This window comes from Apodemus sylvaticus, chromosome 4 (genome assembly GCF_947179515.1).
Source record: "Apodemus sylvaticus chromosome 4, mApoSyl1.1, whole genome shotgun sequence".
NCBI lineage: Eukaryota > Metazoa > Chordata > Mammalia > Rodentia > Muridae > Apodemus > Apodemus sylvaticus.
Genome location: NC_067475.1, coordinates 66,322,017 through 66,338,351, shown reverse-complemented (window position 1 = coordinate 66,338,351; position 16,335 = coordinate 66,322,017). Strand labels below are relative to the sequence as shown.

At 46.9% G+C, this 16,335-nt stretch overlaps 1 protein-coding gene across 2 annotated transcripts in view; it reads right to left on the bottom strand.

Moving 5' to 3' along the window:
- Chd1l (chromodomain helicase DNA binding protein 1 like) overlaps nucleotides 1–16,335 on the bottom strand; it is a 48,051-nt gene that overhangs the window by 13,348 nt on the left and 18,368 nt on the right. For both annotated transcript variants that reach the window (XR_007977456.1, XM_052179664.1), the window contains exons 7-15: nucleotides 15,985–16,147; nucleotides 13,008–13,163; nucleotides 12,368–12,460; nucleotides 11,512–11,608; nucleotides 10,288–10,361; nucleotides 8,995–9,105; nucleotides 5,886–6,000; nucleotides 4,923–5,076; nucleotides 3,363–3,531 (exon numbers count right to left, since the gene is read on the bottom strand). Coding sequence is in view for 1 of the 2 variants with exons in the window: in XM_052179664.1 (XP_052035624.1) it covers nucleotides 3,363–3,531; nucleotides 4,923–5,076; nucleotides 5,886–6,000; nucleotides 8,995–9,105; nucleotides 10,288–10,361; nucleotides 11,512–11,608; nucleotides 12,368–12,460; nucleotides 13,008–13,163; nucleotides 15,985–16,147 (1,132 nt within the window). In the remaining variant the exon portion in view is untranslated. The remainder of the gene's footprint in view (nucleotides 1–3,362; nucleotides 3,532–4,922; nucleotides 5,077–5,885; nucleotides 6,001–8,994; nucleotides 9,106–10,287; nucleotides 10,362–11,511; nucleotides 11,609–12,367; nucleotides 12,461–13,007; nucleotides 13,164–15,984; nucleotides 16,148–16,335) is intronic.

The following is a 16,335-nucleotide window of genomic DNA, read 5'->3' as shown; positions in this document are numbered from 1 at the left end:
AGTATAATGATCTTTCTGAAAACATGGCAATTTTATTTTGTTCTGGCAAATGTTAGAAGAATAAGCTGAAATTAATCTAAGTGGGTGAAGAAATGGATGTAAGCTTTGGTATTTAAGGTAATCAAAAGTAACTTAAAAGTACGGCCACATGCATCTATTTCTCCCTTCACCTGAAACCTCTAAATGACAGTAACGGGGTTTTAAGAAAGATATATGAGGCGGTGGGAAATGGAAAAGCTCAGCACTCTTCGGAGACTATAAAGTGGCTGAAGAGAACAAGAGATTAACAGGAGCCACAGAAGCAGAAGAGCAGTGCTCAGCCGAGGTTAGCCATGAGGAAGACCCTCCCTCCCTCCCCCACTCCAAGAGCTTAGAATCACAAGTGCAGAGAGCATCACGGGTGGGGCCTTAGGGGAACATCTGCATGCCCAAAACACAGAAACACTCAACCTCAGATACACCCTTCTCTTTAGCTTAAACCAAAGAGTTTATGTCAACCTTCACTCTTCGTGGCTGATAGTAGAGAACATGTCTCTACACTGGCCAAGTAAGCATTTCAAATACGCGTAGAGGAACGGCTCCCTCTATGCAGAATCTGGCTCACCCGTGTTGGAGTGGGGCCCTGGCAGCATCTGTGTGCTCATGGCAGGGTTGCCTGGTTGCCTCCTGACATCCCACAAGAATCCCCCTAGTCCACGCCTGCTATGGAACAAGGAGTGGGGAAGTACTATAAACTCCCATTTGCAAGTGAATAGAGAAATGGGCATCCAGTCCAGTGCCAACAGCTCCAGAGCCCAGACGCACTCTGAACAGGCAAGAGAGCAGCTCTAGCAGCGTGAGAGGTGGTGCGGGCAGCCGAGCTCTGGAGCAGCACTCAGGACTTAGAACACTGGCTGCTCTTGCAGAGGACCTGCCTCAGTCCCAGCACTCACACGGCACTAACAACTGTCCATAACTCCAGTACCAGGCGGTCTTGTAAACTCCTCAGGTGGTGTATGCACGACATGCACAAACATACATGCAGGCAACACTCACACACTTAAAATAAAAATAAACAAATCTTTAAAATAAACTAAAAGGTAAGCCATTCAGTTTAGGGCAAGATGACAGACTAAAGGCGGTCTCTATGTGACAACAGTCACAGAAAAAGACTTTATCCCAAAGACAGAACTAGAGGAGGAACTTTGGAAATTCAGGAAGGAGGAGAAAGCCTTCCAAAAAAGAGGCAAGAGAAGAAAGCTGCACAGGAGAGACGCACAGCCCCCACAGGTGAGGGGTGCAGGGAAGTAGGGAGGGCAGGAACTGCGTCACAGAGGTAAGCTAGACCCTCCAGATAAACCCCAGCTCTCACAATCTCCACTGCAGGCTTTGGTGAGATGGTAACTCCTCCAGCTACAGGTCAGCCTCAGAACCTTTATGTCACACTTGGAAGGCAGCAACCAGAAACAACCAACCTCCTCCACGGGTCTGAGATGAAGAGCCATGCAGACATGCACAGGGGTGGGGGGGCCACCTTCATGTTGGCTTGCTGTAACCCAGGGTAGGGAAGGCCCTGAGAGGTAGCCATCTCAGGCAGGAGAGCTAGCCACTGACAAGCAGATGCATGCAGGTGGCAGAAGGCTGGTTCAATTTGGGAAATGCAGGGAGAGACAGCCCTGCCTTCAGTGGCAGGACAGATCTCATCAACTGAGCTTACCTCGGATTGACAGCTCTGAGGGCAGCTGGCAGATCAAACTCTGACGCTACCTATTAATCATCTACTACACTATGGCCCAAGATATCTGGACACAGAAACAAGAAACAGAACACACAAGGTAGCACGAATCTCCCAGCAGCCATGAGTCAGCTACTGACTATAAGCCAGCAATGCAGAGGTACTTACAGGAACACTCTACAGAGGGGAGGAAGGGAGCCTGTCGTGAACACACAAGAATGCATAAAAGTCCTGAGAAGAAGAACAGAGGACAGCAGGGAAGGAACCCCAATACTAACAGAAGACAAGAAAGGACAAACAACAGAGAGCCAACAAAATGACAGACAAGTAACCATCTCAACAACAACCTTAAATGCAAATGAACTCAACGCACCGAAGAGTCACAGATGAGCTAGCTGGCAAAAAACCAAAAAACAATAAAAACAAAAACAAATTAAAATAAAATAAATGTAACCATCCACTGTCTCCAAGAAATACACCAGGCTGAGCTATCACAATTGTGGGTGAAAGTGTGGCAGACATTTGTGAGGGAAGCAAACCGAAAGCCAGACAGGAAAGAGGCCCACTGTATACTGAGGAGAGCCGTTCATCAGAAAGATAAGACAATTTAAATATGGGCACCAACACTGGGGCTCTCAATTTAATAAAAACAAACAGTACCTGAGAGACAAGGTTAGACAGGGCCTGATTTGATAATAGTGGGGATTTCAGTAACCCACTCTCATCTCCAGAGAGGTCAATCAAACTAAGAAACAGCAAAGGGACCTCAGAGACAAAGTGTTCCAGTGACAGAGTCCATGCAACAGGAACAGGATTCACCCTCTGCAGCCCACAGGACGTTCTCTAAAACTGACCCATCCTAGGCCACAAATCAAATCTCCCTGCTTGTTTGTGATGTTTTTGAGACACAGTCTTGCTACATAGCCCAGGCTGACCTTGAACTCAGAGATCCACTTGCCTCTGCCTCCCAAGTGCTGGGATTAAAGGCATATGCTACCACCATCTATTTAATCATTTACATCTTACCAAATGTAAAAAAAACAATAGTTATGTCTTACATCTTATGAGATCACAGTTTGAGAAAACTAGAATTCAAAAGCTAGAAAATTAAACTACACAAATACATAGAAATAAGGAAAAGAGCAAATCCTAGCAAAGGAAGTGGAAGAATTCTGGAAATATACAGACATTAAAGAATGAAATTCAAGAAACACTAGAAGATGGAGACTTCTTGTGCTTGTAGCCTGGTGAACTTAATATTGTAAAAATTGGCTACATTGGCAATCAACATATTCCCTGCAATCCCCACCAAAATTTCAGTAACATTTCTCCCAGAACTAGCAAAAAATTCCTAAATTTATAGGGAAGCATACAAACCCCAAAGGCCTAAAGCAATCTTTAGCAGAAAGAATGCTAAAGGTGTCAGAACACTCAAATTCAAATCTTATTGCAGAGCCACAGTTACAATAACAGCAGGGCCCAGAAGTAAGCCTGTACAAAGGTTAAAACACATTCTGAGAAAAACCAGTCTCTGTAACATCCAGGAAGAGCAGAGCTCCCCGTGAGGCCCAAGAGGTCCACACCTCCCACCCCACACAAAAGTCAACTCAGAACGGATCGCAGACCGTAGGACCTGGCTCCGACTCACTTCCTTCCTCTTGGTCCCTGCTTCCTCCTTCTGCTGCAGCAGGCAGAGCGTCAGGGATCCACTGGCCATCTTTGGTTTCTCCCAGAATGGATTTCAGGTCTATTTCCTCCATGGAGCTCCCCTCAGAGGACAGCAGCTTATCCAAGCCGAATTTGAGTATCTCACTTAACTTGAATGGAGAAGACAAACGTCTAGTTAATTCTGATGAAAAGAGCGGTGGGCATGCAGGTGACTCGCCCAGGGCTACCACACATTCCTCCTCTGATGAACAGCCAGCGTTTCCTGTCCATCACAGGTGATGCATACCATGCAGGCTTTAACAGCTGGGTGATGGGTAAGCGGATGGGTGATACAGGACTATCAGAGTGACTGACTTTCTCGGCCTTCCTATGTACCGCGGATAAGCCTCCGATGCTCTTTGTAAGAATAATGGTCATTTAAAGCACCTCCTAGCGCTTCCCACTGCGGCAAAGGCAGTTCAGCCTGGTCAGACTCTCTTCTGCTTCCTTCCTTCACCTTTCCTTGAGTCCCCTCAGCCACTCACTGTGACATCCACACAAGGCTCAGCCGGCATTTCCCAGCTCCCAGCTCTGCACACTCTGACTCAGGCTCACGTGCATCGGCCCTTTATGACTGAACTGTTTATCTCTAGCTCACTGTATCTGTAACTTGGAAACCTTTAAGCTATGCTATAATAGACATTTATGTCTATAAATGCCATAGACAGTTCTTTTTGTTGAAGCACAACATCTGGATATATTTATATCTAACATTGCTATACATAACCAATACAACTGGCTTTGCATTTGTACTAAATCCCAGAGGAAGCCAACTCCGATCGGATTGGGAGGAAAGAATCTGTGCTCTAGCCTCCAGCGGCACCAGAACAGCTCGTGTTGATTCGGTTCACTGAGGTGAGAAGAGCTGCACCAGGAGGGCGCAGCTCTTCTGAGTTTGTATCCTAAACTGTATAGAAAGGATTGTGTGCGCACATCATGGCTCCTGTCTTTTTGTTGTGGATATGACGTCACCAGCTGCTTTGGGCTCCTGAGGATTTGACTTCTCTGCCATGCTGAATGAACTGTGAGTTAAAATAAACCTGTTCTCCTCTGAGTTAATTTTGTCTGGTGTTTTGTCAAAACAAGAAGAAAAGAAAGTAAGACAGAGGTACAGATTGATGGCTGTGATAACCTTGCTTTTTGTTTGTAATCCTCTAATTTTCAATATCCTCGGACATAACTTATGGAACTCTCACTTTGAGAAAAGCAAAGAAAGTAGATCCCTGAGGTTATGGTGTCTGCTCCAAGGCACACAACCAATGACTGATTACATCCAGGTTAAACAGCCTGGAACCTGCCACCCCCACCCCATCCCCACCCCACCCCATGTGTGTGTGTGTGTGTACGTACACATATACATATGTACACACACACACACACACACGTCATGTTCATTCTTTACCCCCACAGTCCCCTGCACAGAGCAGGGACCAAGTAAGGCAGGTACAACGTAGCCAGGCACCAAGTCCTGATGATTTTAAGGATAAGAAGAGATCCTAACCTGGAAATCGGCCTCGGCTGAAGGTCTCTGGGCTCCTAGTGTGAAATGGCCTCCTTCTATGACCATGTTGGTAAGCTGCAGTTTGGAGGCCGCCTTCCTATACACGATTTCTTCCACAGTGTCGCGGCCGATCAGCCGGATGACTTTGACAGACCTGTAAACACATCAAGTACCAGCAATGTGATAAGTGTGTACGACGTTAGGAAAGGACCCTGAAAGGAAGGCAGGGCAAGCGCTGGACACGGGCATTATGACAAGCACACTGAGAACCTGCAGGACACAGCTGGCCTCAGTCACCTCTGAACCTTTCCAAACAGTGCAGGCAAGGAAGGAGGGAGGGAGGAAGGTACCCCATCTGTGGCCAAGGAAAATCTCTCAGGTGCGTTATCATCCCCAGGGCCAAGGTGCTGTCTCCTCCCAGCTCCCCCAAGCCATCCAACTCCAGGCCTTCTTTCTCTCTTAATAAAAAAGGGAGGGAAAAAAACCAAAACAAACCAGAAAAAAAAAACACAAAAAACACATACATATGTGCGCATGCACAGACACACACACACAAATAAAACCCATAAAAATCTCAAAATTGGAAACCATAACATATAAGCAAAAGACCAATAAGGTAAAAAATGCCCAAATAAAGCAATATGAGACAAATCTAAGAAAACACAATTGAGTTCATTTTGTGTTAGCCTTGGTCATTTTTTTTTTAAGTGAGGTGGTTCTGATCTCACTGAATAAATAATTTCTAAAGATTCCTTCTAAGCCTTTCATAATCTGGCTTTTTGTTCAACAAAATGAGTCTGGACTATAGTGTGACCCAGCCAATGCATCTGAGGAGCCGGCAGCATCTCTCCATGCCCCACTGGGTGCTGTCACCAAGGACTATGTTTCTCCCTCCCTCCTTCCCAGCCCAGGAGCGCCTAACAGACCAAGGGAGTGGGAACCACTGATGCTCAACTCACTCACTTGTTCTGGCCGATTCGGTGAGCTCTGGCGGCCGCCTGCAAGTCATTCTGAGGATTAAAATCGCTGTCCACAAAAATAACGGTATCTGCTGCTGTTAAGTTCATGCCCACTCCGCCTGGAACAAGGTGGGGACAGTGTCACCCAAGACAGACAAGGACGGGAGAAGACGGTCCAGACAGGCTCTCACTGATGAGCCGGAATCAGTCAGACATGCTCACCCACAGCTCTAGAGCCTGGCATGGTCACGGTTGCTCCCTTAACCTCCCACGGCCTGATTTGGGAGGACTGAATCTTCACACACAGCAGAATGCGGGGTACTGACAAGCAACAAAGGAAGCCGCTCAGGTCAGGAGCGTGCAGCAGTTTTACATCCACTGCTCCATCCCCCATTTAAAACACTTGGCTGCATTTTGCCTAGGACGGTCTGCAGAGAAAGGGACATATGCTCCTTTTCACAGAAAGGAGCTGTGAGCACGGGGCAATCCGTGTGGGCGTGCGTAAGGGGAGAGCCCTTAGGCCACACTCACGAGCCAGGCCAGGTAGCAAGAGCTCTGATATGCTCAGAAGGACGGGTGTTGCTGCTCCTGGGCAGAACGAGAGATGGGTGAAGTCTCTGGCTCCCCCACATCCTGTGTCGTGTCCCCACTCCCTATACAACACCTTAGCCAGGTGTCCTGTAACTGTGTCCGCTCTGACCAGACTCAGTGTGACAGAACCAGTCAGTTTCTGGGTTTTCTTTGGTGCTGCAGGGAACGGGGTGAGGAGCCACCACAGGTTCCGGGAATTACAAAGACTGTGAAAGCACACTACAGCCTTTCCTCTTTGATTAATGTGAAAACTGATACAGCGTGGACCGGCTCTTGTCAGGGTCATTAGAGATCACAGCTGAAACAAGGTTGCCTGATGGGGCTTATTCTGAGAGCTTGGATTAAAGGTTGCTTCTCAGAAGGACTACTGACTCCCAGCTGGGGCTCAAGACAGGCCGGGCAGGAACGCTTTAATTACGCTTTCAAATAAAATCAAACCTGGAATTAAGAGCCGATAATGACTGATTGCTGAGCCGTGCCAGGTCACCTAGCAGGGCCAGCACATTAGACTCATTTGCTACTTCTGAGCAATTTGCCCAGGCCCTCTCTGGTACCCACACAACAGCCGGCAGGTCCGGCCTGCCAGCATCCCTTTGTTGATACGGAGGTGAAAACACAGAGAAGTCAAAACACTTATACGAAGTTGCACAGCTAGACGATAAAAGAGCTAAGACCGAGTCTTCCATGTGTTGCTCCTGAACCTGCTAGGTCCATTTTCTGGCTTTTGTGGTTGCCACTGGAGTTTTTTTCATTTTTTCTTTCTTTTCTTTTCTTTTCTTTTCTCTTTTGAGAGCAGGTCCCACTGTGGTGCCCGTTCTACCTCAGGCTCCTGGCTGAGGCAGCCCTGTACACTAAGCGTCCTGCCCTGCTGCCAGGCCGCAGGCTGCTCCATCCGCCAGCTCCGAGCCAGCTCTTGTTCACCACCCTCTGAACGCCTCCCAGGCACTCGTCTCAGTTAGAAAGCTGCACATTACCGCCAGTGGTTTGGTGACTAGGACTCACACTGTACTAAAGTGTGGGCCATCTTTCCTGGGTTAAGGCTATCAAAATGCAGCTCTTCTCAACAAGGGCTGAGTCCCCTTCCTCTGCAGTGCCAGGGACGGCGCCCAGGGCCCTGTACCTGCCACACAGGCATGCGCGCTACCCTAGAGCCCATGAGTGATAGCTTTTTAGTAAGTCTGCGCATAATTGCTTCAGACATATTCATGAGCTATCACTGCCCCCTGGTGGCAACATGACTCATTCACAGAGACACTTGAACACTGGAAGGTGAACTGCTAACCAAAATAAAATAAAATAAAATAAACCGCTGCAGACCTGCAGCAAAAACATGACAGCGAGCCCCACAGTCTGCTTCTGCAAAAGGAAATGCCCAGGTGTTTCTGCTCCTACAGGATCTGCTCGGGGCCTCCAAGGAAATCAACTACAATGTGTTCAGCTCATCTCGTCCTTCATAACCTCAGACATTTCAAACAAAAAGCTGTTCTCTGAGCAGGGAAATGAGGAAATCTTTAAATATCACAAACAGAACTGTGTTCCCACTATGGTTGACCTGACACTTTAAGTTTCTCCTCAGACTACTAGAGACAGATGATGATATAAACAAAGGACTGAGATGCAGGCTGTGGCCTTGGGAGAAAGGGAGGCCCAGAGGGTCTGATTACATCACGCATTAGTATCTTTATTAGATAGATAAGGCTTACTCTGGCAAAATAATCTCTTCTCCGGATTCTATCTAGTGCTTCTTCTCTACGCCCTCATTACACTAATCACTCCGTGAATGCCTCCTAATAAGGCTGAACCTTCTCCCTGATGCTGATCTCTCTCTAACAGAGGAACATGCATCTCTGTATCACCACGTCTATTCCAGGAGGATAATAAGGTAACGAGGGGGCTGGGGAGGTGGGGAAGAGCGCGCACTGCTCTGGCGGAGAGCATGCGCTTGTTTATACATGTATCTGGTGCTTACACTCTGTGACCCCAGTCCCGGGACCTGACACTTCCTTCCTCCAAGTGCACCTGCAAGTATATGATGCACACAGAAACAAGCAGGCATAGATACGTAAGTGAAAAGTTTTCTCAAAAAAATATCGAAACTAAGACTATGAGTTAAAGTTATTTAAAGATGATCCAAAATGTAAAAACAACAAATCACTTCTAGAAGCTAATGCCAAGTTATTTAATAACACACAGAAAGCACCCTCTTCTTGATAACATACTACAAATATGATAAATACTATTTATGACTGAAGTTATATATATAATCATTGTCATAATTCTAAGTAGCTAGCGATTGTGCCACACTCACATTTTAAGCTTTTGCTCTGTTAGCGAGGTATTCCTGAGGAAGGACTAGCAGAGAGGCTCTCTCACCCTCCATCAACCATGGCAACGGCCTCAGTTCTCTCCTTTTCACCCCTCAGGAATGGCCTCCTTTCAGAGATGTCGGGAAATGTACTAATGGTTGGGATATAAAGGTGTCACCAGATCAACCGCCTGCTCTATCAAGACCTGTGGCCTACCTGCCCGGGTGCTCAGGAGAAAAACAAAAATGGGCTGTTTTCCAAAGTTCTTGATGGCCAGGTGTCTCTCCTCTCCTCTCACGGAGCCATCCACACGCTCGTAGCTGTAGCCTTGATAAAAAAGACAAAATGGGGCAACTATCAATACTTCTTCAAGGACTCTGCGAAACAAAAACTCAGTCAATCCAAAAGCAGGTATCAGTTTTACCCTTTTTTTAAATTTTATTTTCCATATTCTTTGTTTACATTCCAAATGCTTTCCCCTTTCCCGTTTCCCCCCTCCCCATATGTCCCATAAGCCCTCTTCTCTCCACCCATTCTCCAATCACCTCTCTCCTTTTTCTCTGTCCTGGACCTAATTCTAATAATTCCCATTGGGGAAAAGTCTAAATTTAGGGAAATAATACTATCATTTTATAATAGAACACATCATAACATATTCACATTCTTTTAAATGCAGGTGAAGTGGCGTTAACATGTAGTTTTGACCATTTCCAAGGGATCCTGAACAGTGGCGCCATGGCAGACTGTGCTTGATAAGCAGAAGTATGGGGGCAGGGGAGAGGGTCTGGCGGCTCAGTGTTTGCCTTTCTCTGAAGCTGGAGGAGGGGTCTCCTGTCACGTTCCAGACCCAGAGATCACTCTGAACATGATGAGCTCTGCTTGTCCTCTGGGGGTTCCCAAGAGTGCCCTGCCCTAGGTACCCATGGTATTTGAGGAGCATCACGTATAGTCAGAGGCCCAGTCTGGACTTAACTGCAGTTGAACTTCCAAACTGCAAGGTCTGGAGCTGACCCTTCTTCCCCAGGGGGCTAGAGGTCAAGCAAAGTTACGGCTGTTTCCCACGATCTCACATTCATTTTATTATATACTAAGCAGAATACTCAGGAAATAACCCCACCCCTCAGTGTTACATAGTAGGAGCTGGCGAGGCCTCTCCCCTGTTGGTTTGTGGGATGTCTGCATTTGCGTCTGTCTGCGGGTCAGAGTAAGCACTCTGCTACTGAAATCAATGTTTCAGGACCCGAGTTACTGCCACTGAAACTTGTCGATTATACACGAGCACTTGCCCGCATCGCCCCAGGACTCACGACCACAAACCACGGAATCAGTGCCAATGCAGCTGCTGACTTCCAGACACACATCTCCACATGCTGCAGGGTTTGCTCCACACGTCTCCTCTGCTTGAGATTCTGAATAATGTGTGGCACCATTTTCTCTGTGTAACTCCCATGCCTCGTATGACTGTTACATATACATGATTCAGGGGACATAGTGGGCGAGGGGAGTCACCTCTGTAATCCATATAGTCTTGCAGAATATCCAACATGTGAGTCATTTGGGAGAAAAGTAAAACCCGATGGCCCCTGGCAAGAAGAAAAAAAAAAGGTGACAATTCTAGTAATAGTTAAGGGACATTTCCCTCAAGTAGAATGCTTTGGTGAAAAAGAATCCAAGTTTATAAATAAATGAAATACTAAGGTATAAACATAATTTAAAGCCTTCTTCAGAAACTCTAAGTACTTTATGAAAAGAATACATGTAAACCTGGTGCTGTCCCCTGCAAAGTGGCAGTTCTTAAACTGTAGTGGAGAAATTCCCAGGGGCATTTGTCAATATACGATGAGCTATGGGAAGCCCCAGACAACCCCAAGACCTCACTGGAATGTCAATTCGTTCAACCCAAAGAAATACAAGCTTTCATGTCAAAAGCAAGATAAAACACATTTTATATAGAGCAACATGTAAAATTCCAACACATATACACGCTCTAAGACCTTGAAAACCATGATCAGCCACCTATCGCTAATCTTATTTGGGGAGAAAATCACTCGTATTTATAGTTATTTTGATGAAAAATTCATAGATGATTCCTTTAGAAATGGGCAAATGACATCTCCTCTTCCAAGATGCATCACAAAAGAAGGAAAAAGGTCAAGGAGAGGCCAGGAAGGGACCGTGTCTCAGGCACAGGCAGTGCTCTGATAGCACGAGGAACAAGCTGAAAGCCAAGCGGCCGAACACTGCTACACAACATCTTTGGATGCCCAGTGCTTGTCTCTGCGGAAATGTCTCCCAGGTGCCCCTTGAGTTTGAACCAAGACCTAAAGAGTACCTGGAAGGAATATTAACTGAGCCACTGTGATATATACTGATTCAACACAACAACACAAGCTGCCAACAGGCAATCATGGAAGATCAGTGCTGTCTCTGTCCTGGTGGGACAAAACAAGGTCACAGTGGGACCACCACACCCTGGTTAGCCAGACAGACATCAGAGGACACTGCCAATGCCAAATTAGGATCCTAATGGTTCTAGGAATCCTAACAAGAGGATGACGGAGCAGGGGTAAGGACAGATGGGATGGCAGGGGCCAGCAGCAGCTGCAGGGAAGGCAGAACCCTAATCACAGCCCTGAGGAAAGGAAACCTGGACCAGTCTCAAGAAATGGCTCCTCATCACTCAGGTTTTAATGGGTGGCGGTTCAAAGTGGTGAATGTAAACCCACTGCCTACCCAGAATACAGAAACGCCAGCAGCCTGTCCAGCAGGTGGAGTTTCCCACTGGCCTCAACCAGGTGCTCTCCAACTTCAAAGGGCTCTGGTTCCACACCTAGGAAAGAAAGGACACATCTCCAGTAATTACCTGCCTAGGAGCAGACTCCCTGACAAGGAGAAATGAACGGTGGGGAAACACTCTGGTAAACCCAAACTACAGCTCTGGGGAACCACTGGTTTTGATTCTCTGATATCAATACAGAGAGAGAAAGAGAGAGACAGACAGACAGAGAGAGAGAGAAGGAAGAAGAAGGAGGAAGAGGAGTAGTTGGGGGGAGGGAAGGAGGAATCAGCAGAAAAAAAGCTTAAGAACATCTACATTCTCAGAGAATAGACAGGACAAACACAGTATAGGATCTATGGCTGGACCTTGGAGTGAAAAAGAAAAACATAACCTAAGAGGATATTAGGAAGAATGTAAAGAAATCTTGCATAAATGTGTCAGATAATACTGATATAACAAACTGATCATAAACCGGCCACCCTCACTGCAGCCAAAGACACGAACGGCACACCTCGCTGAGGGGACACACCTCGCTGAGGGGCACACCTCGCTGAGGGGGCACACCTCGCTGAGGGGGCACACCTCGCTGAGGGGGCACACCTCGCTGAGGGGGCACACCTCGCTGAGGGGACACACCTCGCTGAGGGGGCACACCTCGCTGAGGGGACACACCTTGCTGAGGGGCACACCTCGCTGAGGGGGGCACACCTTGCTGAGGGGCACACCTTGATCAAGGGCACACCTTGCTGTAGTTTTAACGACAAACTGTTAACAAAATGGTGAGGAGGGACAGTGCACTACCCCACTCACCATCAAACAGATATGGGTGGTCCACACACTTTCGAAGCTGTGTTAGGATATTCTGGAGTTTGACTTTCTTTGCTGTCTCATTCTCAAATGCATCTGAAATCATAAAGACATGGAGCCATATCTGATCACGCATGCCTCAGGTCTGTGTAGCCTCCCACTGGACTGAACACGTGTGGAAGCTTGCCTAGCCAACCCTCTCATGAAGAAGGAACACTAAACAGTAAGATGAGACGAGCACCTTGACTGTCCCTTTCCCAACCTTCACACTTCCCACTGTAACTGCTCTGGCCGGAGTCAGGGAACACAAGTCCAGAGAACACAACTCCTCTTCTGCCTCTCCCCTCTCCCTCCCAAGCCTCTGGGTGAGTTTGAGTCAACAGCGTTTTGCAGCTCGTTAAGCTCCAATGGGCTGGAAAGATAGAGGGTTCTCCAAAGTGCTTGCTTCAAGGCGGTGAGGGAAATCGGGCAAGAGGAAAGAACAAACTCTAACAACCAAGTCTGAGCTGCTCTCAAGAGCCACAGCCAGTCACTGCAAGCCCAGGCCACCTGAGAAGCCCTCAGAATCTAAGACTCCGCCCCCATCACTGAGCACTGCCTGTGCGGAAACCACACTCTCCGCTTCTGACAGCCCCATCCATACCCAGGTCCTTCATCAAGATGGCCTTGTAGTACTTCTTCTGCAGGGCTGACATGCCATGGTAAATCACCACCTCTGTCTTCTTGGGAAGCTCGGTGGCTACCTGAGCTTTCACTCGCCTCAGGAGAAATGGCTGCAAGAGTCTATGCAGCTCATTTGCTGCGTAAGAAAAGATAAATAAATAAGAGTGGAGAATCGAGGTATTCCATGAGTAAAAACAGTCAGTCTGAGTTCTGAGTCGGAGCAGTCATTTTTCATACTGCATGTGCCTCCAGACTTACAATGCAGTTACGACCCTGTAAATCCATCGCAAGTTTAAAATACTATAAGCTGAAAATGCATTTAATATTCCAAATCTAGCAAACATCATGGCTTATCCTAGTTGACCTTAAAAATGCTTTTAAAAGTCTTCAGTTAGGCAAAATAAAATTAATTCTGAGAGTCAGCAAGACAGGTAAAGGTATTTTCTGTCAAGTGTGATGACCACAGCTGGATCCCAGAATCCATGTGGTAGAAATAAACACTGACTTCCACAAGTTGTCCTCTGATCTCTACATGTGTGCTACACACACACACACACACACACACACACACATACACACACACACACACATACACACACACACACACAGAGGGGAAGGGAGAATGAATGAAGAAAGAAAGAAAGAAAGAAAGAAAGAAGGAAGGAAGGAAGGAAGGAAGGAAGGAAGGAAGGAAGGAAGGAAGGAAGGTAGGTACAACTTTAAAAGCTGAGTATTTCATTTAAATTCCTGCAGCTCTACTCCAGCGACATGACGCGCCACGAAGCCTCACGGTTGCTCATGACCAACTGGGAAGCTATGAGTCTGTGAGCGCTGATGCCTGCCCAGCCTGACTGGAGAAAATCTTACCCCAGGAAGACAGAATCCTCGGTGGTTTTTGAGGCTCAGCGGTGCCCTGGTGGGTATGTATGCCTTGTGATCTTTATCTAGTCATCTCCGGTGGGTGCTCAGCTTAGCTCTAGCTTGCCTACTGTGAGGAGCGCTCGTGTGGGCATGGTTTCGTTTCCTTTGGATATGATGTGGGTTGCTCTATGATGGTAGTTGCTTTGTTAGCTCTCTGCAGCACCTCAGAACTATATTGTTTACACTGATTTCTATTTACCCCATCATTCTCCATGCCCTTACTGGCATTTCTGATTTTTTGTGGGGGAGGGGGTGAATGGTACTTCATTGTAGATTTTTTGTATCTTAATATTTATTTGAATTTTGTATGTATTAACACTTTGCATGCATGCATGTGTGTTTACTGCCTACAAGGTCAGAAGAGGGTGTCAGATCCCCTGGAACTGGAGTTACAGATGTTGTGTGCCTTCATGTGGGTGCTGGGAAGCCAACCTGGATCTTCTGGAAAAGCAGCCAGTGATTTTAACCACTGGGTCCAATCTCCAGCCCTCACTGTGGCTTTGATTTACATTTCCCTAACACTTTCTGATACTGAGCACTTAAATAAATAAATAAATATATATATATATATATATATATATATATATATATATATAACAATAATGTGTTATATAGCTCAAAGTACTATAGAAGAAAGCACTTTTACATAAACCTTTACTGTATTTTTCTTCTCTGACAGCATTTGAAAGCATTCATCATAAAGAAAGGGTGATACACCAGTTAACTGGACTGCCCACTGCCCACTATATCCATGAATCCACACTCTATACTGTGCCTCATAAATCTGTACAAATGCTGGGTGTTGCCAGCAGGTCAAAATTTGCACACATTTTCCACTGAGTGTGCACTGCTCCGCAACATAAAAATGCCAAGCCACATCACAAGGCGAGGACCGTCTGTACCACCTCCTCCTCCTCGTCCTCCTCCTCCTCCTCGTCCTCCTCCTCCTCCAGCTCTTGACCCCTTGAACTGTCAGCTCTTAACCCAGGAACTGGAAACATTAAGAATGCTATTCTCATTAGTCATCCTGGGATTAGGAGGCTCTCCTTTTCGGAGGGTGTTTGCATCTATTCCTATTGATTTATTGATCCTACTGATCTATCACAGCTTGGAAAGGTGGGCAAGCAGCTGTGCCCATTTTAATATCAGAGGGAGGTACAACTCCAAGAGCCAAGCCCCTTACTCAAGGCCACAGAGATGACCGCCAGCGCTATCAACATTCAAATTGGTTTCTTTTGGCATCAAACCCTTTGTTGTCCCTCCCCCGTCCCCCACCCCCAACACACACACACTGGCATCTTAAACTTCAAGTCACAAAAGTCATCCTAGAGTCAGAATTACAGGTTAGACTTGCTGGATACAGAAAAATAAACACGCAGGCTAAGTAGCCAGCTAAACTGGAATCTCACATAACAATAAGCAACACTGCAATACAGTATGCCTGGGTAATATATGACTGGATGTCTAAGACTTATCTGGCAACTCTAAGCATGGGAGTTATGTAGGAGAACTCTTTAGCCTGCAGGCCGGGATTTCTGCTGGGGAAAGCCCTCCAACTCAAAAATCATTATAGCGTATAAGCATCCTAGGGTAACACCTCGGGGACATGCAGATAATGCTATGGGATGGAGGGTAAAGGTGCAGGAAGCTGCCACCCACATGAAGAATAAAGAATGCCCCAATCCCAACACACACACACACACACACACACACACACACACACACACTTCCACACCCCATCTCTCAAACCTGAAGTTTTGCTGCATGACTAAAAAGAAACACCCGTGCTAAGGACACTCAATGACGGTATGGCCTGTGGTAGGCGCCCTTCGACCTCTTCCAAAAATGAATCAAACGAGCACCAGAGTCAAACATAGGCGACAAATGAAGACAGTGAGGTGTGTAGCAGCACCCTTGTTCATGGGTCCTACAGCCCGGGTCTTCTGGCTGTCTCTCTCTTCTATCTACAACTGTTAGACATGATGGCAGCGTCTGTGTCAACCCTCTTGAGGATGATCAGGGAGAGAGAGACCTGCCTGATTTGGACTCTTTCTCAATGTCCTGGTAACGCTGAACAAAGTCTTCCACCTGCTCTCTGCAGAAGAGCTTGGGCTCCACGCCGCAGAGGAGGGAGTAGAGCTCCCGGAGGCTGTTCTGGATGGGAGTTCCGGTGAGCAGGAGACGGAAGACCACTGAGAACTCAAAGACACAAACCAACAAAATTAGAGCCCGACACCGGAGGAAAGACGGGGTTACCCAACAAAGAGCCGCATGTCTCAGTGGAAATCACGAAGGCACACGACATGGGCAGGCTCAGGGCTCTGGGTCAGACGGAGTGTTTTACTTGACAGAGGAAGTGACTCCCATGTCAACTAGGAGAAGCGTTG